The sequence below is a fragment of the Hypanus sabinus genome, chromosome 27, assembly GCF_030144855.1.
Source record: "Hypanus sabinus isolate sHypSab1 chromosome 27, sHypSab1.hap1, whole genome shotgun sequence".
In the NCBI taxonomy this organism is placed as follows: domain Eukaryota; kingdom Metazoa; phylum Chordata; class Chondrichthyes; order Myliobatiformes; family Dasyatidae; genus Hypanus; species Hypanus sabinus.
Window position 1 is genome coordinate 26271758 of NC_082732.1, and position 26883 is coordinate 26298640.

The 26883-nt window shown below is 38.6% G+C and overlaps 1 protein-coding gene across 1 annotated transcript in view; it reads right to left on the bottom strand.

The window, feature by feature from the left end:
- The window catches only part of ubr4 (ubiquitin protein ligase E3 component n-recognin 4), a 223878-nt gene that overhangs the window by 120651 nt on the left and 76344 nt on the right, over nt 1–26883 (bottom strand). Inside the window, exons 37-49 of the mRNA XM_059952034.1 lie at nt 23741–23888; nt 22368–22601; nt 19938–20141; nt 19090–19272; nt 17973–18131; nt 15614–15766; nt 14604–14831; nt 11349–11506; nt 9869–10043; nt 3415–3616; nt 2441–2604; nt 678–894; nt 128–344 (exon numbers count right to left, since the gene is read on the bottom strand). Of these exons, the coding sequence (XP_059808017.1) occupies nt 128–344; nt 678–894; nt 2441–2604; nt 3415–3616; nt 9869–10043; nt 11349–11506; nt 14604–14831; nt 15614–15766; nt 17973–18131; nt 19090–19272; nt 19938–20141; nt 22368–22601; nt 23741–23888 (2442 nt within the window). The remainder of the gene's footprint in view (nt 1–127; nt 345–677; nt 895–2440; nt 2605–3414; nt 3617–9868; nt 10044–11348; nt 11507–14603; nt 14832–15613; nt 15767–17972; nt 18132–19089; nt 19273–19937; nt 20142–22367; nt 22602–23740; nt 23889–26883) is intronic.

Genomic DNA, 26883 nt, shown 5'->3' on the forward strand with positions numbered 1-26883 from the left:
CTACAGGTTCTAATATTAAATACTGTTACTTTTTTAGGTTCACCATTCTTCATTTGTTCGTCACCAATCAGGAGCTAGAAGTCAGTATGCAATTCACATAACTTCAAGTCACCCAGCTCATGTTTACCTCTCAAGGACAGAACCACTGGTGGAGGATGGGGTAGCTGAGTCCGCTTCTCCAGTGGTGCTACTCTGGCTGACACTTGGAGCAGAGACATTATTTACAGAAGCTGATGGGAAATCCTCTGGAGGCTCATCAGGCCAACCAAATTGCTCCTTTGTTTTTCCGTATATTTTTATTGAATCAACCATTGTAACCCCTGCAGGATCTACTGATGCACCAACTGTAAGAAACAAAAAAAGGGAACATAGAATAGAATATATGTATACATTAACAAATTACAAAAAATACTTTCCTCTTAAATTTTAATTAGTGCTCCAAGCTAAATGTAGAAATCTAATTACTCACTAAAAGAATTAATAATTATTTTTACAGACTTTACATCAGAATGACATCAGTGCAGTAGGCCAACAGAAGTGATGAAATACTAGTTATAGGACTCCAAAAAAAATGTACAACCCTCACCAATCCTTACAGTGCAGGGAGAGAACTAAGATTCTGTGCTCCAGTGGGATAATCCACTTAACATACTTTTCATGAACTTATTTTCACTTACCAAAAATGGTTAGCTTCTTATCAGCCTGTAGTGCCTCTTCACGTGTGAATGGGTAATCAAACCAACGAGCTCTTGTCATGTTCAACTGCATAGTACGACCAAAAATCTCAATATAGGATGGAGCTCTCTCAATTGCCTGTGTCCCAACCTGGATACGCATCCCAGTCATGACCATGGTGGCGTTGTTGTTAACGCCTTCCACTGTGAATCCACCTGGCTGCAGAGTAACATAAAGATTCTGAGGGCCAATGAAAATTAATTAACTATGCACATATATTTATTTTCAGCCAATTGACTTTTTCTTGTGCACAGATCAACAACTTGCAGGAAAATACATTCTCATACCAAAACCTTTTTTACCTCACCTAGTGAGTAGTAAGCCTGTTAGTCTCGATAGACCATGGATTTGCACCTTGGAAAGTTTCCAGGGTGCAAGCCTGGGCAAGGTTTTTTTTATGGAAGACCGGCAGCTGCCCAAGCTACAATTCTCCCCTCTCCATACCACCAATGTTGTCCAAGGGAAGGGCATGAGAACCCATACAACTTGACACTGGTGTAATCACAGAGCAATACCTTGCTCAAGGACACACACACACAGCCTCAGCCAAGGCTCGAAATAGCGACCTTCAGATCACTAGATGAACGCCTTAACCACTTGGCCACGTGCCAACACAAACCCCACCTACAAGCAGTTTATTTAATTAAGGTATTGTAACTGGAACAAAATAGATACAAATTCCTAATGGGACTTGACAGGGTAGATGTTATTCACCAATGGGAGGGTCCAGTCACTTACAACTAAGGTGTCTGGAACTCTGTGCCCCTGAAAATAGTAGCCAGACCATTAGATATATTTAAGGTGATAGCACATTACACGGTTCCTCTATCATTCAAATATTTGTGGAGAACTGGCTCAGAAAAGGGGAATGGAGGCCATCACAGATCAGCCATGATTGTATTGAATTATGGGTTGTGCTAAGCGTGCCTGATACCTATTCCTGCTCTTTCTTTTTAGGTACAGTGGGATCAAGTGTTTGGTCTCAGAACTTCCTTTTCATAATTCCCCAAGTGTGTTCTGATATAATCGATGCCCCTTTGACTGTAACAAGGACTGACACTGATAACTTTACAGTTTCATTGTTACACTTAAGTTGCCTTAGCCAAAACCTTGCACTTGCACGATATGTCTGGTTAATAGTTGATTGCAAATTTTCTCGATTGTTAAAACATTGAAATGTCAGCAAAAGAAAATTCAAGAATGAATAATGAACAATTCAACCCTCTGAAAAGAGAGTTGATAAGCAGGTGACAAGAACTTAGGATTTTTGGAAAAAAAACCAAAGATGAGATGAGGAAGTTTCTTGTTTAAATTCAGCAAGCGTATGATTTTGAATGTGCTTTCTGGATAGATGAGGTTGAAGTTTACGCACTAAGTTCCAATGGAGAAATGAATGAAAACTTGAAAAGAAAAACTGTAGACATTTGGGGTGAGAGCAGGCCAGAATGACTAACTGAATAGCACTTCCAAAAATAATGGCTCTAGTACAGTGAGCTGAAGAGACACATTCTATGCTCCATTCTACACTTCATTTTCTTACATCAAGATTCACTATTACGATTCATCTAATGAGAGATTTCCTGCAGCTCTGATCATAGTGGAAAAACTAAATGGTAAATGGACATACCAACACATTAAAATGAACAGTCTTTTTTGAACTGTGGACATCTGTAGAAGGAAAGAGGGTGCCACCTGGTGGACATACCTTTGTGCTGGCCACATACATGCCTGTGGAGTTCAACCGATGCTTAATCTGTTGCATGTTGTACACCTGTAGCAAGTCATTGCCCCCAAATTCAACATCAGTCAGCTGCTGGTTGTGTTCAAAAAAGTCAATTGGAAAAGTAACTTGACTGGAGGTACGTGTTGCTGTAAAGACATGAAACCCATTAATAATAAATCAGTGACTTGGGATCCTATCAATAAGCATCTTATACAGTACATCAAAAGTGTTGTTGAGGAAGTAACTATATTTCTCTTCTGCTTGATGTATTTGTGCAAGTGTGACCACTAGTTCCACATTAGTTCATTCAACTTGAAGATGAGATGGTACTGTAAATCACTGGGGCAATGAGATCTCTGAGTAGCAGAATGTTAACAGTAAATTTAAAATTCACAAGTAAACATACTTGGCATCCAATACGTGCTCAGAAAACTTCTACGAACCAATGTGACAACGACTAGTTCATCATCTGCTTTTGTAATGTTAACTGATAGATAAACATTGGCTTAGGTATCTGCTTTTCTTCAAAATACTGCCACAGGCTCTTCCATCTGCAACACCGGATATTGTCTCCTTTAACATTTCTTCCGAAAGACATCATTACTAGAACTAATTATTTTTATTTTCAATGCTCTTGTGCCTTACTTCCCTATGACTTTATCTTTAATATTTCCTTACCTCATAGAAAGTGGCCATTTGAGTCTATAGAGGCCATGCTAGCTTACAGAGGAATCCCATTCACACTTATTTTCATCTGACTTATCTAACCTGGAGTAAATAAAATGACAGAAAACAAAACAATAAAAAATGGAAACTACAATCCTGAATTTCTAATGGTGGCGTAAAATCACATTTACACAGGCAGCTTCTCTGTCTCACACTTATCTCTGTGTAGTGACCATGTTTCAATTCGCTTTAATCTAAGCACTAGATTACTTCTGACAGTGAAGTCTTACTGGCAGCTGCAGCCTTGCGCTTGCGTACGGGTTTTAAAATACTGATGACACTGCTTGGCTGGAGTGAAGGTTGTAACCAATATGAGGTGTTCTCGACATTTGCCATGTAGATTCTCAGGCTGCCATCCTCACACAGAAGTATCATTGTGGTTCTTTGCTGATCATTGCTGGCTGTGTGGCGAATTGCAACCATATCCTGAATCTAGAAGGTGAAAAGAATGCACAAATGTAAAACCACAGAAGGAAAGATTCATCAAATATTTTCCACCAAGGTTCTATTTACTTGCTAACCTGAGCACTTTCATCTTTGCTGCTGCTCTGAATAAAAAATAAGTTCCTTTGAGGTTGAAAATAAGTTCCTCCTAGCTGACTGATCACTAATACTATTCATCTGGCTGAGAACATGTTGTCTTTCATTTACAATAAATTGTCACCTTTGATTCCTAATTACATTTCTAAATTTGAAGCTTTATTCTCTTACCTTTCACTATTCTCTGTAAGTTGCAAACATTCAGAATACTTCCACTAATTATGCATTCCTTCCAAAATAGTGCAGATAGTTCACAGTTGGAATTAATATACAATTGTTTATTGTAAATTAAATTGGTTTAACGCTGGCACATGTACTGTACTCTTTGGCTGCACTTGCAATCACAATATAAACTGTAGTATAGAAATCTTAAGTAAAATTAGAAAATACAGTAATCACCAATGTATTGCTTGGAATCTGCAGTAAGTTTTTTTCATACTTTAAGTGAACTGCTACTGGGGCAATTCACTCTTTAGTTGTTCAATCTTTGCAATAATTTGCATATTTGTCAGTAGAAGCCTTTTTAAATGGGACTAATGGAGGATCACAGCGGTGATCATAAGTAGAAAAAAATATTTATGTAACCTGGTATAATGCACAGGAGAACCATCGGGCTAAACTGAGATACATTCAAAACAGATGTGCAGAAGTATGGTTAAAGTGGTATTACAGATGGAGAGGTAAAGACGTGTATTCAAAGGGATTCCAGAAATCACTTTCTGCCTACAATATCTGAGATGTCTGTCCTCCAATACTGTCTAATTAGCAAAGAAAAAGTTTAAAAAAAAGACTAAATTCAAGATGACAGTATTGGACAATAGATATCTCAAAGATTGTAGGTGGAAAGAGACTAAAGCGATAGACAAGAGCAAGGCTACTGAGGATACTGAAGATAAAGATAATCATTTTAACACTGAGGTGCTGCACAAACAGTGGCAAACACAGATCACAATGGCAAACAGGACTGATCAAGAGTTCAGGATGAAAATATAAAGTGCATTGTAAAAGTATTCATCCCCCAACCCCTTGTACACATAACTGAGTATTTTGATTTAACTGAGAATTTTTGTTGGTGAATCTCACACTACTTTTTTTTTTACAGTAGAACCCCAAAAAACAGGGAAAATTGTCAAATTGAAATGTCAGCAGTTGAAAAGTATTCACCCACTTTGCTCAGTACTTAGTTGAACTACCTCACGCAGCTATTACAACCAGTAGTCTTTTGGACAAGCCTCTATTAATTTTGCACAATGTGATGGAGCAAGATTTGCCCATTCCTCCTTGCAAAATTGCTCAAGCTCTGCCAGGTTAGTTGGAATGTGGCAGTGGACAGTAATCTTGAGATCTTGCCAGAGATGTTCTATTGGATTAAGGTCAGGACTCTGACTGGGTCTTCTTCATTTAAAGCCACTCCATGGTTGCTCTGGCAGTGTGCTTTGGGTTGTTGACCTGCTGAAAGATGAACTTCCTCCAGTTTAAGCAGTGACTGGCAGGATTTTATCCAGAATATCTCTGTATTTAGCAGTATTCATCTTCCCATCAATCCTGACCAGATTTCTAGATCCTGCTGCTGAGAAGTTTTTCTGTAGCATGATGCTGCCTCCTCCATACTTTACAGTAGGGATGATGTTAACTGGCTGAAGCATAGTTTTAGATTTACAATACACGTACCACTTAGCTTTGAGGCCAAAATGTTCCATTTTAGTCTCAATCAACCACAAGACGTTCTTCTGCATCTTCACTGTATCTTCTATGTGATGCATTGCGAAGACTTTATGGGCAAGGATATGCTTTTTTATTTAAAAGCTAGGACATCTTCCTTGCCACTCTTCCATAAATATCCTTTTTTATACAAGGCCTTAAAGATTGTGGAGCCATGAACTTCATCTCTAGTTACAGTCACTGACATTGCAGCTCACTCAGAGTGACTGTTGGTGATACAGTAACCTCTCTTACAAGTGCCATTCTTCTCCGGTGACTATGTTTAGAGAGGTGGCCAGAACTAGGCAGTGTAGCTGTGATTTCATATTTTTCCCCACTTTTTCATGATGGGCTGCACTGAGCTCTGAGGTGTGTTCAGTGCCTTTGAGATGGTCTTGTACCCTTCCCCAGATTAATGATTATTATCATTTCCCTGACTTGCCTTGAATACTCTTTTGTCTTCATTTTGGTTTGGTCTGTTGAAAATCTACCATCCTGTTAGACCTTACAGAGAAAGGGGTCATTCATTCTTATGAATTCATTGAAAATATGTGATCCTTCAATTTTCTATATCAACAAACAGCGATTTGGTAAGGTGATATATTGTACCCAAGGAAAGTTAGCATAGTAATTATAAAAATTACATTTTCAGCCTCACAATTTAGGTTTGAGATTTTTAGTCAATTGCTAACTGGTTTTGCAATTTTTCTTTTGATTTAACATGATGCACAATGTTTTGTAGATTAGCTCAAAATCTTTACTTCAATATATTTTAAATTTAGAAAAAGAGACATTCAAATGTGAAAATAGTTTTGGGGGGATACTTCTTTGAGGCACTGTTCTGAGGGTACAGTGGGACACAAGCCAGCATGTATTGAAATAGTCAAGTTCAAGAAATAATAAATGCATTAATGGAGGCTCCAACAATACGTGGTAGAAGCATGGAATTTTCTGATTTACTGGTTATATTGATAAATGGGCCATGCACAGGCAGCATGGCTTAGTCTGAGACTTTGCCCAGAATAAGATTGAAGTGCTGGCTCGGAAATGAATTTGAATTGGAGATAATAGGTTAAACCATTGATTATTGTCCTCCCACGCGTCAGAAGGTTCGGATCGAACTCTAAATTGGCAAATTTGCAAGCTAAGCTGAAATGGGAATATCCCAGCAGCATTCTGATACTAGACTCTACATGAAGAACAGTGGCAGCGCATCAATTGTTGCAATTCCCCTGAGGTTATACTGGAAGATTGGCTACTGAATGTATTCAAAGAACAACTAGTCCATTCATTTCAATAGAGGGAAATGGATAAGAAGAACAAGTTAAGGCAATGTATACCTTCCTGAATTCGCTACTTGATATGAATTAATTTTGTTTTAAACTTCTAATAGTTTTAAATATCTTATGTTTGATTTATTTTAAAGCCTAATTTATTTATTGGGATGAAACAAAGAATAGGCCCTTCAAGCTGTGATGCCTGACAATCCCCTGAATTAATCCTAGCCTAATCATGGGGCAATTTACAATGACCAATTAACCTACCAATCAGTATGTCTTTGGACTGTGGGAGGAAACCAGAGCACCTGGAGCAAACCCATCTGGTCATGGGGAGACTGTATAAACTCCTTACCAGCAGCAGCGGGATTTGAATCCAGCTCACCTGTACATTGTGCTAACCGCTATGGACCGTGCTGCCCAGATAAATGTTCCTGAATGCCAGGGATATTTAGAAACAATGAAAATCTTTCACAGCTATGACAGCCAGCAAAACTACAGGCACAGCTTTGCTTGTTGTCATTTCAGCCATAGTAGGCAGGATTTGCCCTTGCCCACCCTCATGACAGCCGTACCTTATGAAAACTCTTGCCAGTTTGCAGGATCCTTACATAAGAATGTAAGAGATAGACCAGGAACTCTCTTGAATTCAGTTCCTCAATTCAGTCAAACCATGCCTGATCGGATCACAGCCCCACTTCAGATTATTTCCCCATATATCTCTAATCACTAAATATCAAAAATCTGATGGGCACAATCTTAAATGTATTCTGAGATTCTGCCTCCACAGCATTTATGACAGAAACTTCCAAGTAACAACCCTGGGAAATACAGTAATACAGTACTCTGCAAAAGTGTTAAACACTCTCTCTCTCTCTATATATATATTTATTAAAAAAAACCAGGGTGGCTAAGACTTAAGCACAGTACTACACAAATTTAATGTATTTCATTGTGTACTTGACACAAAAATACCCAACAGATTTCATTTGCGAGTGATGGTAAACCAGATTCTGATACGGGTCTCTATTTTGGAAAAGGGGTTGGGAGAGGGGAATCGTGAATGGGAAAAGGAGAAGGGAGAGCGGAGAGAAAACCGGAAGTACCAGACAGACGTTCTGTAATGATCAATAAACCAGTTGCTTGGAATCAAATAATCTTGCCTGGTGTCTTAGGGTTGGATATGTCTGCACCTGTGCCATCCCCCTGCTCCTAGCACTCCTTTGCTCCCAACTGTCCCACAACCCTCCCAAGGCACTCCACCCTCGCCATTCTTGACATTCTTTGGTGTCATCACAACTCACTCTCCGTTCCACATTGACAAATACAGTACTGTGTGAAGGACTTAGGCATATTAATTATATGTTCCCCTAAGATTTTGCAATACTGTACAACTCCTGTCTCCATCTGAAATAGTCATTTTGAAAATCCTTAGTTTGATTTCCACAGTATACTCTCATCTTCCATTTCATCATGACTCAGAATTTCAATAAAATGCCCTTTTTCTTTTGAGAAAATACCAGCCCAAATGCTTAACTTTTCCTCATAAAGCAACTCCACCTTGAAAATCAACCTACTGAACTGACCTCAATACAAATATCTCCACTTTTGCTTAGAGAGCAAAACTATACACAGTACTTTGTGTTTCTTCTCATCTGTACAATTACTAATTACAGGACGATCTCCCCAGCTTAATACTCCAGACACTTTCAATAAAAGTCAACGCGTCATTTGCCTTTTCCAATTGCTTGCACCCAAGCCCTAACTTTGCCTTTCAGGTACTGTACTAGATCATGCTTATCCTTTTTTACAATGACATTCTGTAATTTCTCCAAAGAAACAACATTCTACTTTTTAATTCTTCCAACTACAGTGGATCATTTGCAGCTTGGCGTATCATGCTTATTTGCCAATTGTTCATCTATTGACTTAAACTATCGCATCTCCTTTATACACTCTGAATCTGTCTCACAACTTGCTTAACTTCCAGTCACACATAATATTTGCAATTTATATTAACTTTGATTAACTGTAGGTCCTGTTACTTCATCAACATCAATACAGGCTGCACGTAATTACTGATTCCTGTGGCAGCCCACTACCCATAGTTGCAAATGGATAAGGTTCCATTTATCCACGTTTTCCATTAACCGAGCAATCTCAATCCATGTTCTTTTTTTTTATGCAGCTCATTATTAAAATCTTTCTGTAAATCCAAATGTACTCCAATCACTGGCTCCCATATCTGGTCTGCAATCTGAAAGAACTCTGATAACATAAAATGGCTTCCATTTCAAAAGTGACTTTGTGGTCCCAGTAGACAGCGTGAGATAATATCTGCTCATTTCTGCTGACATTTGGAGATGGTAAGAAGAGTTGAGAGAGGCAAATCAAAAGTATATAGTTAAAAGGCAGGCAGTTGATCTATCATTTGTCATGCAAGTCACATTCTTGTTAGCAGTTGCTTTCTTATCAGATTATCAGTAAGAATCAGTTTGATTCAGTGAAAATCTGCTTCAATAACAAAAAAAATCACAAAGTTGATTCTGTCCCCACTGACAGCAAGAATCAGATAGATAAATCTTAAAATCATAAGCTTTTATGAAATGCCTCATATGAAAACCTTTCTTTCATATCTAATGCATATGCCTTGTATTTCCAGTACTTTTCTAATATTTTGCTGTTTCCTTACAATTTGACATATGACTCAGCTGTACAAGAGATATGACATCCTTTGAACAGATATGACATGAACAGTGAAAACAGTCGTAACATTCCTCGGGTCAATAAATCCATTAGATTACCAGCTCTTATCACTTAAGATAATAAAAAGGTGAGGGATCTAAAGCCAGCAGGAGAATCTTAAAAAAACAAAAAGCAATATTCAGGCTCAACAGCAAATTTTATTGATGCATGGTAGCAGTGTCAATGATTGAGCTTCCCACCTCAGTAAAATATTGCTTTAGGATCTTATGGTTTGTGTAGATATGGTTACAGTTTACCTTCTTAAAATCATCTGTAGTTAAGTTTTTAAGGCTTGTTCATTTTAAATGTAGAAGTACAGATAATTAGTACACTTCAGAGCAAATCTACAATTGGTAACACTAATGAAAAGGCACAACTTATACTATTTTTCAGATATATTTTTTGCAAAATAGTGACTGACCTTGGCTTTGGCTGGTAAGGTTTTTATTTCCTGGATAAGGAACGTGTCTGGTTTGACCATTATAACAAGCGGAATTCCAGTTGTCTGTTGGACACAGCAAACAAGACCAGGATGGTTCATCACTTCTGACCATTGGCATAAGGCAGGAACAGTCTTCCCGCTTCCACCATTGGAACTAGAGCAGAAAATAAAAGGAATGAAAAATGTGAGCAGTGAATCATAAGAGAGAAACAGGAAAGGATAAACAGATAGAAAGCAAAGGAAGATTGCCAATTAAAGGGTCCAGGGAAGAGGACAGATAGTATTTGAGGGCTAGAAGCTGATGGGTCATAAGAGGAACCATGTCAAAGGCAGAGGACTGCAAAAGACACAGAAGTGTTGGGAGAGAAGTGAAATGAAAGAAAAAAATTGGCATGGAAAGTAATTTGTCACAATATGGCAGTAGAAAAGCTACCCACTTCTCAAGAAAGATGAATGTGCTTAGAACAAGGGTTCTCAATCTTTTTATGCCACTGACCCCTACCATTAACCAAGGGATCCGTGGACCCCAGGTTGGGAACCCGTGGTTTAAAGGTAGGGAGGGAGGTTAAGAATGAAAACAGGAGGGATGAGAAAAAGAAGACAACAGGAAGGCAGACTCAAAGGCAATTGGAGAGAAAAGGCAGATAAATTTTGATTCAAAATCAGGTATTTATCCTCTATGGCCCTGTATATAATTGCTGCTCAGTATCTGCATAGAAAAGTGATACACAGATCTACCAGAGGGGAGGATGGTTGGAAGAGGAAGAAGAAATGGCTGCAGTACATGGTGCAATGAGCCTCACAGCTCCAGTGTCCTGGGTTTAATGCTGGGCACTGGACCTCCTGTGCCGTCTGTGCGGAGTTTGCACCTTTTCCCCATGACCCTATAGGTTTCCTCTGGCTGCTCCAATTTCTCCACATCCCAAACTGTGCACATTAATAGGTTAATTGGCCAACATAAATGTCTCTAATGTGCAAGTGACTGGTAAAATCTTGAAGCATGTGAAGCGAATGTGAAGAGGAAATGGTTTAGGGTTGGATTTGTTTAAATAGGTGCTTAGTAGATCCATTGGACAAAGGGCATACTTCTGTAGTATCCATCACTAACTCTATGTTCTTCTAACAAAGATTTTTATTAATGAATCTCTTATACATCTTCACATGCTATCTGCCCAACTTGAGTTTTTAGAATTTACAGGTTTTTGTTTATTTTTGTAACTATTTTGTAAACATGTATCTCTTGGGTCACTATGTCATTAAATGAAACATACAGTTCTAAAGCAGACAATAAAGCAAGTTGAGAAGGTTCCAATATCTGAGAAGCTGCTGAAGGTCAACAGATGAAGACATTGGGAGCCCAATCATTACTTCTTTTATAAGAGCCCAAAGGTATCACCATTTATTTGACAGTCCTCAATTGTCACACACTTTTATGCAATAGCCCTCGGTTATCACTTACCTCTTCAGGTTGATAGGGAAAAGACGTTGCACTTCCAGGGTTGTGCGGCTTAACATGGCGGCAAAGGATTTGCCCTGACTGTAACTAAAAAACAGCATTTGAAGAACATGGGAGTAGTATACTGAGACACCACCACCAGCAACCTGTCCATTATTATCCTAAAAATGAAAGGAGAAAATATGTCTAAGTATGTGCAGAGAATAGTTTTGCACATCAATACAACATTTCCTATGTTAAACATTTGAAACCAAGGAGCATGTAGTATACCAAAGAAAAATGAAAAAGAGGTTCAGAGATTATATAACTGAATAGAATATAGAAATCCCATCTTAACCACTTTAAAATTTGTAAAATCAGGAAATAAAACACAGATATCAATGAAAGTGTTCATGAAACTAAAGGGTTCAGGGGGTATGGAGAGAAAGCAGGTACAGGGTTCTGAGTTGGATGATCAGCCATGATCATACTGAATGGCGGTGCAGGCTCGAAGGGCCGAATGGCCTACTTCTGCACCTATTTTCTATGTTTCTATGTAAACCAGAGTACTCAACAGACCATTGAGGTAAGCCAATTGGTTCACTTACTTTATCCTTACACAGGTCAAGCATTTACAGCATTAATATTCCACATTAATTGACTTGTCAGCACAATGAAGTCACCCAGAAAGCTTGTTGAATCGTTGCCTGAACAGTACTATGAAGGATATGCTACAAATCAGCTCTTGCCAAACAATGCCACAATGCAGAAAAACCTAATATTTCTATAACTCTTGAGCAACAGCGTTCATACTTCTAGAGAAAATTCTGCACTTAAGACATTCAACCCAATCACCTATGAACTAAACAGATGAATTCTGCAAAGTCTTTAGCAGATGTCATGCTTCCCGTAAAACCATCTCCAAGCATCACACATTTCAAGTGAGAGGAATCGCTCATCTCTTCAGGTTGATTGGGAACAAACAGTGCTCTTTCAGGAAGGCAAGTAGTATCAGTGCCTCATAGCCCCAGCTACCCAGATTCAATCCAGACCTATTTTGCTGTTTGTGTGGAGTTTCCTCGCTCCTCCTCTGGGTGCTCCTGATTCCTCCCCCATCTCAAAGATGGATTGGCAGCTTAATTGCCGACTGTAAATTTCCATTGGTGTAAAGTTGCAGAATGGGTGAAAGACGGGGGGGAAAAAAAACAGAGAGAAAATTTCTGACAGGATACAGGCTAAAACTGTCAAGCTAAAAATTAAATTCAAACAAGAGATAAAATTAATAACCAGTAACATACATGGAGGAGGGAAAATCAAAACTGGTCAGTACTGAGTCCTGCAGCCTGCAAAGTGTCCAAAGAGGAGATGAACCATTGCTTTTTGAGCTTGCAATGAGCATTGTTTGGAGGCCAAAGACAGAGAGGTAAAAGTGAAGTGTGGGACAGAGAATTAAAATGAAGTGTGGGACAGAGGATTAAAGTAAAATGTAATTAGATGCTCAGGATCACCTCTGCAAATTTTGCAAGGCATTCTGCAAAGCAGTTATCCAAATGCATTTGTTTTCTAAAATGTAGAAGGCATATTGTGAGCAAGGAAAGCAGCGCTCCAAATTTGGAAAAGTAAAAGTGAATTGCTGCTTCAACTACAGGTCCCTGGACGGTGGGAAGGGAAGGGGTAAAACAGCAAGTCCTGTAAAAGGGAAATGGTTGGAGGAGTTGAAAAAGCAAACCAAAAAGTTCCAGAATAAATTATCTGTTTGTAATACTGCAAGTGGAAGAAATGGGAAAGTGCACCCTGCGGATCAAATCCATTAAGTGTATCAGAAATTGTTAGAAACAATCCTTAAGTTGAAGACCAATGAGCTCAAAGGGAATCTTATCCCTGTTCTGGCCGGGAGGAGAAGGGGGAGAACAGAAGTGTAGGAAATAGAGGAGATGTGATTGGGAGTCTATATAATGATAGAGGGGAAGTCATGGGGTGAAGGGAAGACATCTGAAAAACACTGGCATGGAGACTGTTCTTCAGAATAAACAGAAATGGTGGAACTAGGCGTATAACAGTATTTGGAGCAAAAGGCTTTTGATACTAGAAAATTCAACTGTAGTTTCCAGCATTTGCAACATTTTTGCTCCAACTCCAATTCTGTCTCTCAAATTTACAGCTTTTACTCTCTTCTTTTACTAATTTTAGTTATATCCTTCAATCTACACTTCCTAGATTATAATAACTTTTTATTATACATTAAACTTTACCACCTTTTCAGCTGGCTACACCATTTTAATCTTTCAATCCCTCATACCCGGTATCCTATCATAGATCTTTCCATTAGTCCTTCCTGAATCTCCCCACTTTCTCTGAAATTTGAAACCTTATCCTGAAAAAAAATCATTAGCCTGAAACATTAACTCTTTCCGCAGATGCCACAGAAGAGGACATTCTTCACTCTCCACCAATTTTGGTGTCAGTTACAAACTTACTATCATATCACCAACATTTTCATCCAAAATGTCATGTATATGACCAATAGGGGACCCAGCAGCAATCTCTAATAATATGGGCTGAATGCTGCAAAATGGGCTTGGTATAGAAAAGTACTTAATGCCAGCAATGGATAATATAAATCATGAGACCTCTTTCCATGCTGCAGGACTCTGAGAATAGGCACCTAACAATATGAGATGCACTTTTCTTTCTCAAGTTTTCAATTCCTGCAGATTATGAAACCCCATCAAGCAGAATTCTGTGGTATTTGGCAAGTCAGCTAATGCAATTAAGTCTTCTATATTACTGCAGTTGCTTCACAAGCTTATAATTTGCAATTGTAAGACATGGAGAAATATGTGAGGTATTTTTATAATTGTGGTTATTCTTAAAGAGCTGGGGAATCAGAAAATAGGTAGCTTGAATTCCTAAAATTATAGAAAAACTGCAAAATTTGTTACAATGCCAACTATGGCCAAGCAATGTTTACTGCTCGTCTCCAGTTACCCTTGAAAAATGTGAAAACCAGTCTCTAAAGAGCAGCAAGTTCCTTTCATCGACTGCCCTAAACTATGAAATTCAATTTCACAATGTGCCACATTAGGTTTGAACTTATAGCTGTTGGGATGCAGGTCTGATTTCAAGAGGAACCTTCAAAGTCAGGTTTCTTATATAAATAATGATAACCATGTTTTATTACTTTCAAGCATGCTTGCAATGGTACTCTGGAGGCCATCTATCAGACCACTGCTGCACATACATTGATATTTTAATGGCACATACTATTTGTCCACAAACCTTCAGATCCTCGTGCATGATTTCAAACACATTTGTGACATAGAACGGGCCATGCTGAGCACTGCTAGCTTCCTCCATCACTTGCGTGTACATATAACCCGCTGAAGACATAATAACAATAATACTTTTCCCTTCCTCGTTGAACAGAAACGTTGTGTCACGAATCTTTGAGCTTGGCAAAAGAAAGTAGTACATTGGACTCAAAGCATCAGTGGATAAATCGTACACCTGTGAACAGGAAATTTAAAACATTATTGGCAAAGAATTTCACGTACATACTTTAATAACATTCTGCAGGAACAGCTTGTGCTACTAATTCCACAAAAAATTCCCTAGCTTAATTTAAAAAGACATTGAAATTAAGTTTTAAATCATTTAGCTGCTCTAATGCAATTTAAGGAGGAATATTAAAAATTATTAATGTAACATTATTCTAAAATGGGAGGGTGAATTTCAGCATGGACTCAATGCAACAAAGGGCCTGTATCCACAACCTATCACTCCTGAGGGCATATCTGGACTGAACCTTCCCAATATTTTTAACGTTACACTTCTGATTGATAATGGTAATTCATTATACAGCTGTGTGAGGCCACATGGTACATTGTGGTCAACAAGTATAAACCTTGGTGCCAAATGACTCTGCATTACTTTCACATCAGGACCAATATTCAAATACAATATCAATGTGCTATAAAATGTATAAATTAATATCACATCAATTCCTCACAAGCTTGGCTACTGTAGATCATAGAAAAGCAATGTAGGACACAATATATTTTTATATTAGGATTTCTTTTAGTTCTAGAATAGTAGATCACCTCTTGCTATAACCACAACCAACTACCTAAAACACAGAATGGGTGACACAGCAAAAAGTAAGATTTACTAAACTGGCATAAGTAAACTTTGACAACTAAATACACATCCTCATTTTGTCAAAATGAGAAGTGGTGCTGGAAGAACACCATAAAACACCTACACAATATTGCCTGCTATTCTAATATTACCTTGACAAAATCTGCTGTTATAATCGCAAGTTCTGTTTGTGACCCTGGCAGCCACACTGCTTTAATTATGAAATTGCCAGTGGCAAGTTGGGGATGGAGAACGAGGTGATCAGACACTGATCCTGAGCTGCTGAATGTCAGAACATGGCAGTCCTAGAGAACAAACAGAAAAAAGGTGATTTAATGCTTTATAATCAATACGCTGAAGGTAGAATGACTGTGAGTGAACTGAAACACTGCCAGTAACCTATAAATGCGGTAAGTACGATGATGATGATAGATACTTTATTGATCCCAAAAGAAATTACAGTGTCACAGTAGCATTATAATTGCACAGATATACAAAAATCAGAAAATAAGAAATAAATCTAAATAAGGCACCTTAAAAATAAGCTGTACAAGATTTACAAATCAAAGATGACCACATCACAACCCTGGCTCTTGGTTGACTTATTATAGAGCCTGATCTCTGAGGGCGAGAATGACTTCAAATAGCACTCTTTGAAGCAGTACAGTTGTCTTAGTCTGTTACTGAAAGTGCTCCTCTAATCAGCTAAGATGGCATGTGGGGCTGAGAAACATTGTCCAGAATTGCCAGGAAATTCCAGAGGATTCTTTGTCCTACCACATCTGCCAGTGTGTCCAATTTGACTCCTATAACAGAGCCAACCTTTCTAAACAGTTTATTGAGTCTGTTGGCATCACTCATATTGATCCCATAGCTCCAGCACACCACTGCATAGAAGACTGTGTTGGCGTCAACAGACTGGTAGAATGTGTGAAGGAGAGGCCTGCATACTCCAAAGGACCTCAGTCTCCTCAGAAAGTAGAGGCAACTCTGGCCCTTCTTGTTAGCAGCTTCTGTGTTGGAGCTCCACTCAAGCCTGTCATCAAGGTGCCTGTAGGTCCTCATCACATCCACGTCCTCACTATCAATAGTAACGGGGAGCAGTGCAGGCTTAGTTTTCCTAAAGTCCATCACCAGCTCCTTTGTCCTACTGATGTAGAGCTGCAGATGATTCGGCTTGCACTATTTGACAAGGTCCTCCACCAGGGCCCTGGAGTCATCCTCCCGTCCTCCCTTTATACACCCAATTATTGCTGAGTCATCAGAGTATTTCTGCAGATGACATGACTCTGTGTTGTATCTAAAGTCCGAGCCAGACAGGGTAAACAGGAAGGGAGCCAATACAGTCCCCTGTCTAGTCCCAAATGTAGGCCAAAAATGTAGTATAAAATCAGATTGGCCTGAAATACAAAAAGTAAGAGTACTCAACTTATAGAACCAAACACAGCATACAGCAGAAGTCACTGAGACCAATGTTATAGTCTTTAGAAAGAACTATACAACTTAGTGCTACACCCCATGATTGTTCACACCAGAACCCTGAGAAGTACATTTCAAAACAATGCCCAATTGTCTTGTGAAAGGTCCAATGAAATCTATTCTGCATTTGAAAAAATTTGACAAAGCTATTTAAAAATCAAGGAGAAAATATTCTAACAGCAGAATGTAAATAGAGAACAAAAATAATGAGTGGTGACAAAAGAAAAGACTTCCATAAAATGAGATTTGACATGTAACACCTGAAATAATAACAGAAAGATTCAATAACAACTTTTGAAAAGGATTTGTCTTTCAAAAATTTATTTATTCTTCTTTTGTAATCTTCCCCATATTTGAAATTACTATTCCGCATTTAACTTTTCTATCCCATTAAATATCTCAACCACTACTACTGGATCCCGTTAGGAGTTAAGATCATAAATAATAGAATATTCACTGGCCAAGTCATAGAGAAATATAATAAAAAGCCCTTAAATAACAATTTACATGAAAATTGGAATGTGAATGTGGAAACTTAAATATGGAGGGGAAACAGTCCCCTTAATAAACACCATGGCCTTTACATTTTAAACTGCATTCAAATAGATACTATATAATATCACAATGCAGAAGTGGTGCTTATTCAAAGGACTGTCCTATTAGACCTACTCTCCTTTTTTCTCCCATAATTACAAACTTAACATTTTCGAGGTTTCATCCCATTTCCTTTGATAATTACTACTGAAATGTGTCTACCATTCAGTAAGTGGAAACAGCCCAGTGTTCTTAGTGCACACTCTTAATTATATTATGCCATGATAAATAACTTCCCTCTCATATTCCAGCTGAGCCTAAATAAGCAATTTATAAAGGTTTAATATGACTTTCTTGCTTTTGTATTTTTATGCCTCTTCTTACAACGCCAAGGATCCCATATACATCTCTTGTTAAAAATCAGGTGGTCACAATATCTTCTCAACGAATTTAATTAAAGACATATATGTCTTACTAATGGTTCAACTCATCACTTACCTTTAGACCACACACTGCAAGATAATCTTCATTACATGGGTTTCCAGTCAAGCTCAGAACAGTGAAAGGAACTGGAGCTGAAGCTAGTCGAGTTAGTGTCAGCTTACGTTTGCTTGAGTCAGCCTGTTTGAGTAAAGCTGATAATTGGAGCACTGTGATCTGTAACAAGAGAAAGACATGTCAAGTTTCACATGAAGGTCTGTTTTATGGGTAGGTCTTTAACACTACTGTAAAAAAAAACCAGAATTCTTCTAGTGTCTGACTTCCAGTTTTGGGTCATTCCATTCCCACCTACAGCAACTGTCTCATGTTAAGTCAGAGGGCTGACAGAAATGTTGTTTTAGCAAGATCTCAGAATGCAGCTTAGCTGGCTTGCAGAAATTTGAAATTTCATAAGTATGGAAATTCTATGAAGTACAAAGGAGCCACTTTATGTCCTTGGTACTTGCAGCGGCTTCATTAGCTTTAACCATTGAACATTTAGATTTGTCTTGTGCTTAGTTCAAGCTTATATTCTTTATGTAAAGCTTAAAAGGACAGTGACATGAAATTGGCAAACAAGTCATAAAAGGAAGATTATTGTCATTTTAGGAAAAAGGTAATCAGTGCATTTACACAGGACGGCTGGAATACTTTATGATATATTGTAAAGACCTTTTCTAAAAGTAAGATTCTGCTGCCAATATCTCCAGTTTTGCTAGACTAGAAGATGGTAGACAGTGGTGTGTCCCAGCAGTCATTGCAATGGCTTCATTTAATAAATGTTAGTGACTTAGATATGGATGCATACTGCCAAAATGAATGTTCTCAAATTTCACCAACTAATGCATTCCCTTGTCCAACACTGCTGCAATGTCAGTATCATTTAATTGGAATGTTCAAAAAAAGCCCTCAATAAACTTTTATTTCATCTGCTCTCTTCCTCTATCTCTTAAAAGCCACTACTGATCCTGAACTTCATCAAACATCCCAATACCTTTCCTTGATATGCAAGCTACTCAGTTGTAAAGAGTTTGTACTGCAGTTTGATGAGGGTTGCCCACATTTCATGAACATACAAGAAGAGTGAACACTGTTCCGAAAACCATCTTTAAAAACTGATGATACTGAAATGTACCTTTCCTTTCTCATGGCTAACAGCTAGGTGTTGTCGTCGTCCATGGGGAGAGGAGAGCACGCACATAGCAACACGGCGTAACACATGTGCACTGATTAGCTGTCGAATTGTTTGTCCTTGATCCCCACTGTAGTTCATCCGCACATTTTCAAAGGCTCCTTCCTGAGAACCCAGAGTTGGAACCTACAGGACCAGAAAATTCAATTAGGCTGATCAAAATGTCAAAACCCAATATAAATGATTCCAATAAAAACCTCAAAAACGAAAAGCAGCCAACTTATTTTTTTAAAAAAATATTGTTTAAGGCACAAATCACACAGAACTCAAACTTTTTGAATAGTCCAAGTCAGCAAAAAAAGACATTACAAATACCAAAAATATTCTAAATAATAAGCAGTTATTTCACCACATCCTGCTTTGGAAAATTTCACATGTACTTTGGTTTGATACAAGCTCTCGCTGCAGTGCTCTGTGGCTTATTTTGCTTTTTATTGAGAATAACTGGCACAGAGGAATATGGAGAAAGGGACTGTATCCTGAAGTTAGGACATAAATGATTGTCTAAGCTTCAATTACTCAAAGGACATTTACTTGATGTGACATTGTTTCCATAATATATTCTTATATTACTAGTTGTTAGAACAAAGTAGCTTTCAAGAGCTTCGGTAAATCATAAGCATGGCATGATAAAGGACCAATTTTCACAACTAAATGACCATTGCTGTACTGCGTCACGTGACTTGAAATACAAGGGTAGACTATACGTCACAGAGGCACATTACATCTTACATACTGCACAGCATTACATCATTCATCATACATCATTACTGTACCAAACACTTCCTAACCCTTAACACTCCATTTCCAGTTCCAGGGCGTACCATCAGCTGGTCAGTCATTTCCATATTCTTCTCCATTGTGTGCAGATCATCCAGTGCCTGTTGGGCTCTGCTGCTGCTGCCAACCGCTGAGGCTTGTTGAAAGTTTGTCTGAATTGCGTCCATCAGGAAGACAAGCATATCTAGGACCAATCCAGCAGTGGAGCAGCCAGACTAGGTAAAACAAAAGAGAAACGAGGTTCGTGAACTGGGATGTCTTTGGGTACTTGTGACTGGAGAACTGGTTGGTGCAATAACTTAAGACAAAATGTTCTCTATCTAGGTTATAGTTTAATTTAAGCTGTTACATTCAAGATCTCTGTTATCTGCAAGAATCAGATGTCCAATTAAATTATATCCTTAAATAGAGATTATTGCGAGCTAATTGAGATGCTGAGTTGATTAACAGATTTAATCGACAAGGTCTAAAGGGACTACTCAGAGGAAGCTTGACCTTGTACCCAAAATAGAACAACTTAGGGATGTCTAAAAAGAAGTGGCAGTTTTTCCACACTATGTTCGTTACCATCATTGAGCTGAACGAGACTTTCATGGTTCTATTTTGTAGTATCCACTCGAATGGCTTTCCAATGTTAGCCCAAACATTGTCTTAATGCTCACCAAAGGTTCGTCAAACTCCCCCATCTATATGTTACACATTGGCCAAATGATTCAAAGACCATGACATCAGGATTGATAGATATGTTGATGGTAAAAATCTTTACTGATCACCTTCAGGCCCATTAATGAATGTCAAACATTTGGTAAATTTGGTAAAGTTAATCTGAGGAAGAGTAAATCTATACCCTCAGTCACAATTCTTTCCCTAACTTGTCGGTGCCATGCCTTTCCTTAGCAAGTATCTAAAATTAAACAGATATTTTGCAAGCTTCAAATCGCACAATGGAGTCATCACTTGGACAGCTGCCACTTGCTTATCCAGTTTATTTCTAAATGACAAAATTGAACTTGCCTCTACCACTTCTAATGGTTATTGGTTATTAAGGGTTATAAGAATGGAGAAAGACATCTTTACTCATCTAACTTAGAGCCCTTGTTCATCTCGGAAATTATTTGCTCCACCACTGGCTTTTTTACCTTCAGCTGCCAAGGCCTAAAGTTCTGGAAATCCTTCCCAAAACACTTAGCTTCTTCATACATTTTCCATGGCTCTTCAGATATGCCTTAAATCATAAGGGTCTCAGCCTGAAACATCAGCTGTTTATTCATTTCCATAGATGCTGGCTGACCTGCTGAGCTCTTCCAGCATTTTGTGAGCATTTCCTTAAACCATAAGTGCGTAACAAAACCTTTGATAATTTGCATCAATATATTTTTTTAAAAGTTTGTTTATTTTTGTTTCTTAATGCTCCTGCAAAGCGTTTTCTTTTGAGACACTACAGTGTCATACTACAGTTGTTGTTGATTCCAATTTATGTTCTATCTGTCACGGGAGAAATTTATCATTTTCTAATGCTATATTTACCAGGACTAAATCTCTCATTTCATTGACCACCACCACCTTATTCTCCACTGCCAATCTTAGAAAAACAAAAACATACTTCCTTCAATTGTTTTCTAAAGGAGATTTAACAGGTTTGTACATATAATGTATATATAACAAAAATAATCTTCTGCTGAGGTCTGTGACTAGTCTGATGGCACATCAGCCCAAACTACAGCATTACCTTAAAGCACGTTGTTCAAAAAACCACTGGCTACAGGACTGCCCAGCTGAACTTCACTGAGGTAGTGCAAACTTGTGCCAATTTCCCACCCAAGACAAAAGGTAAATAAAGCATTTTATGTGCTTTAATTAACTTAGCTAAATGATTTGGCTTAAGTATGCATCAATTCTTTTTTAGTTCTTTAATTTCCCATGTGTGTATTAATAATTTTATCTTTAACATTATCGTTAAGCTTTGTTAGATTCTGAAAGATTGTAAGTATATGTGAATTTAACAGGTTCACAAAATTCAATTTAACCAATTTTACTGTCAAGGGCCCTCATTGCAGTCAACACTGACTGTTCACTAAGTCACCCTAGTCATTCCATCCCATCTGACGACAAACAATTTCCTAGAGCTATTACCTGGAAGCAAATTAGACGTAGGAAACTTTGCTGACCATAGAACCAGCCCCAATTAACAGTTACCACTACCCTACTCACTACTCCAAGACAGTACAGAGAAAAAAAATTAAATTTGAGGCCTTCAGGACAAACTGTGGATTTTTTAAAAACTTTCATCCTTACTTTCAGAATTCCTCAGAATTGAGCTACGAACAATGCACCAATAGACTGCAAAGTCAAGTTGGTCATCTGTAGTTAGCACTTGCTGACCAATTAATTATGCAGCCTAAATAAGACTTGAACCTCTCAATTCAATGATTAGCACTCACCACCTGGCTCTGCAGTTCCTCCCTGCAGCCCTCAATCTGTTTGCACAAGGAACTCTTCTTAGGCTTGTCTTCTTCACAAGTCTTGCCATCTGCACTCACCACCTTGCACTTGTCTGCTGGAGATGAGCTCTGATGCCGCAGGGCACTTTCTGGGACACGAGGTTCATTTTGGAAGGCAGATGATTCCTTCATGGAAGAACTGATTCCACTGCTTGGACTCCGCTTTACTAAAGCCTGTAGAAACAAAATGAAATCTTTAGACTCAGAAAAGGATTTTAATGCTGTGTTCAACCTTTCAAATGACCAATCCACATCCTCCAAGAACACCTTATTCAATCCTATTTGTATTCATATTTCTAGCTTTGCTATTTAAATATCACAAGCCTGAAGGGTTGTTTTCAGCATTACCTGCTGCACAAATCCTAAATCAGACATCAGGATCTGTTTGTAGCATATCAAGATACTCAAGAAAACATGGAATCAGTGTTTAAGTTTGTTAGTGCTATGTTTACTGGAACTGATAAAAGACTGGAGCTATTGTTCAAGAGAAAATTAATCCTCCTCTCAGAAATTATTCATCAGAGAACAAGATCGTAGGAGGTAGCCTGAAGAACATTTAGATACAACACTAATTAATGTCAGAATAGTGACATGACTGATAAAGCTCCTTCTCTTCAGTGGAATCCCATGGACATCATATGTAACTCCATGTATAAAAAATCTGAAACAAGTTGCAAATATGAGTAACTTGAAATACCTGGAAGGTCAGCCATAATGGATTGGCAGAGCAGATTCAATGGACTGAATGGCTTAATTCTGCTCTGGTGTCTTATGATCTAACATTTAAGTATAATAAGAAGTGCAAAAGATGCACTGGAACTAGTCCTTTGGAGATATAGCAGGGGATAGAGGGAAGGATTTATGGACGGGAAAATATTAAAGTATACGAATATTGTGTCATCACTAAAAGCATTGTCTTACTGCTATGGACTGAGAATAATATACACATTAAATCTCTGGAGCTGACAGAACTGGATAAAATATAAGTTCCATGTTCAGATATTCAAAAAATAGCGCAAGGGGCAAAGTAAAGTTGAATACACACTTTCCAGATGGATGTCTTGTCTTCCAGGAATCTAACCTTTGTCTACTGATCAGGAAAGTCCTTATCTACAAAAGTTGTTTTAACAGGCTAGAAATCCAGAGCACATATCAGATTGAGTAAAAAACACAATACCTTTAGAGTCAATAGCACAGGAAAAGCTCAAATTCCTCAACCAAATTTATCCACCAAAAGTGCTGACTAACAAGCTTTGTAATACACACACCAGGTTTCCAGTCTGTCATCCATATAAATCCTATTTTTTGCATACCTGACAACTCCCATCTTCCTTTGCTCCACAATCACAGAAGAACGATCCGTATTTGGCATAAGATATCTCATGATCTTTATGACAGACTTTAGCACAAATGGTGCAGACACCTACTCCTTCCACCATCTTACATGTGTGGCAATGATACCTGAAAGAGCAAGATAGATGAAGTCAGTTTTTCCTTCCCTCATTCAGCTTTCATTGTTTTACAGCAGCTTATGTTCCAAATGTTCTACAATTTGTACAGCTGCAGAACTTTGAAATCATTGGTTTAATTTGTTACAAGAGTGGCAAAACACAGCATGCTGTTAAGCACAAAAACCTGGAGGAACTCAGCAGGTTAGGCAGCATCTGTGGAAATGAATACCGTAGATTCCGGACTACAGAGCGCACCTGATTAAAAGCCGCACGCTCAATTTTAGAAAGAAAATCAATTTTGTACTTGTACAGGCCGCACCGGATTTTAAGCTGCAGGTGTCCCACATTGTAATATGAGATATTTACACAGAAAGATATTACATGTGAGGATTTTTTAACTTTTAATTAAATCCGTATGGTAACATAAACAAATACATATTGCAAATGCTTTTTTTCGAACAGTGCCTGTAACACAGCTACTTTTAAATATACATACGTATCGGTAACACACAAATTACGTTGCGTATACTTTTTTACTGAACAGTGCACGAACAACATTCCAGTATCTCCTAACGACTGGTAAAAAAAATATATATACTGCAGCCTACCAGGAAAAGTTATTGATCGCCTTCTTCATCTTCCTCCTGCGCACTAAAACCATCAAAGTCCTTCAGTGTCCGAATTGAACAACCTCAGGATCTCGTCACTCACTTCAGTCTCTTCGTTGTCACTCTCACTTGAGCGCATGCGGTCTTCTTCATCACGCAGCAGTCCAGTCTTTCGAAACCCGTTGGTGATGGTGGATGTTGTGACACGGCTCCACACATTTAGGATCCACTGGCAGACTTGAGTTAAAGATGCTCTTCGCATGCGTCCTGTTTTGGTAAAGGATTTCTCGCCGCTCGGCATCCAAGCCTCCCACTCAACGCGCAGCGCCACTTTAAATGCCCGGTTCACACTGATGTCCAGTGGCTGCAAATACTTCGTGGTGCCCCCAGGAATCACAGCTGGAATTGAGTTTGTACTCTTGATGGCAGTTTTCACTGAACTTTCATTGTCAGCCGCTTAAAAGTCACCATCAGTGGAAGCTTTAGTCTGGATACTGTGCAGCTCAGAACACAAGTAAAATGTGTTCTCTCATGGCCACTTGTTTTCAGTGTGATGGACAAGTCACCTTTTTTATTAACAGTCCGAGTGAGAGGCAGGTCAAACGTCAAAGGCACTTCATCCATATTTATGATATCATCTGGCCCGATGGAATTCTCCGCTATCTTTGTTTGAGCGAATGTGTGGAAGTTAGCAAGTTGTTCCTCGTGGTCGGGAGGGAGCTGCTGACACAGAGTTGTGCGTACCCTGACGAACAGGCCTTTTCGTCTCATAAATCTAAAACACCACAATGGCCCACCTCTAAAATCTTCGATTTTCATTTTGGTGGCGATTGCTTTAGCCTTCAGTCTGATCTGCACGGTGGAAACACCGCGGCCGCCTGCTCTCTGTGTGTTAACCCAGTCTTCAAGAAAGTTTTCAAGTTCGGGCCATCTGCTATGATTACCTCTGAAAGCTTTTGTCGTCTTTTTGCATTGACTCAGTTCCTCACGCTGGCGTCTCCACCGTCTCACCATTGATTCATTTATGCCAAGATTATGTGCAGCAGCTCGATTTCCTTCTTCAACTGCCAGATTGATTGCCTTTAACTTAAAAGCTGCATCATATGCTTTTCTTCCAGTGTTTTCCATGTTGATGAGGGTGAGTACAAATGACTGATTTACAATAACTTAATTGTGAAAGTGCGCTTGATTTATCGTACAATTTCATTGGACCTCTGTGAACTACTCATCAATTTTATTGGTCTACTGTTACGAGGCAAAATGTTTTTGGCGGCATGAAAAAAAAACATGCATTAGCCGCACCGTAGTATAGTCCGCAGTGTTCAAAGCGTGGGAAAAAAGTAGCGGCTTATAGTCCAGAATTTACGGTAGATAGCTAATGTTTCAGGCTGAGATCTTTCACAAGGACTCTATTCATTTCCATAGATGCTGCCTGACCTGTGAGTTCCTCCAGCATTTTGTGTGTGTTGCTTTGGATTTCCAGCACCTGCAGACTTTCTCATGTTTATACTGTTAAACAGCCTTCTTTCTTCATTGGTATGTTGTTGCACAAAACTATTAATTTCAACACACAGCCCAATACAAGCATATGAATTAGGAGCAGAAGGTAACCACAGAACCCATCAAGCCCGCCCTGGTGTCATTTAATAAGATCACAGATGATTTGATTGTAACCTCAATTTTACATTTCCCCCTCGTCCTAGTACATTTTAATTTGATTATCAAGAAACCAGCTCCCTCAACCTTAAAAATACCTAAAGATTCTGCTTTCATTGTCCTTTTAAAAAAAGTTGCAAAGACTTGTACCATTCAAAGAGAAATAAAACATAACATCAGTACCTTAATCATGATTTCTGAAGCAGTGATTCCTAATTCTGAGTTCTCCCTCAAGATGAAACATCTTCATGCCAATGCCCCTCAGGATTTTATTTCAATCAAGTTCCCTCATTTTTCCATACTCCATTGAAGATAAGCCAAGTTTGCCTAATCTTTCCTCATCAGACACCCATTGAGGTATTAATCCATCAAGCACTTTTGAACTGTTTTCAATGCAATTGCATCCTTCGTTAAATATGGAGACCCATCCTGTTCACACTCCTCCAAATGTGGTCTCATTGATGCTCTTTACAATTAAACCTAACCTCCTTATTTATAGTACTGTGCAAAACTCTTAGGCACATATATATAGCTAGGGTGCCTGAGACTTTTCCACAGTAATGTAGTAATTTTATGTATTGCACTGTACTGCTGCTGCAAAAAAACACTAAATTTCATGACATACGTGAATGATGGTCAACCTGATTCTGATAAGGGTCTCTGTTGTGAATTGTGAATGGGAAGGGGGCAGAGAGAGGGGAATTCATGGTTGGGAGAGGGGAAGGGAGCAGGAAGTACCAG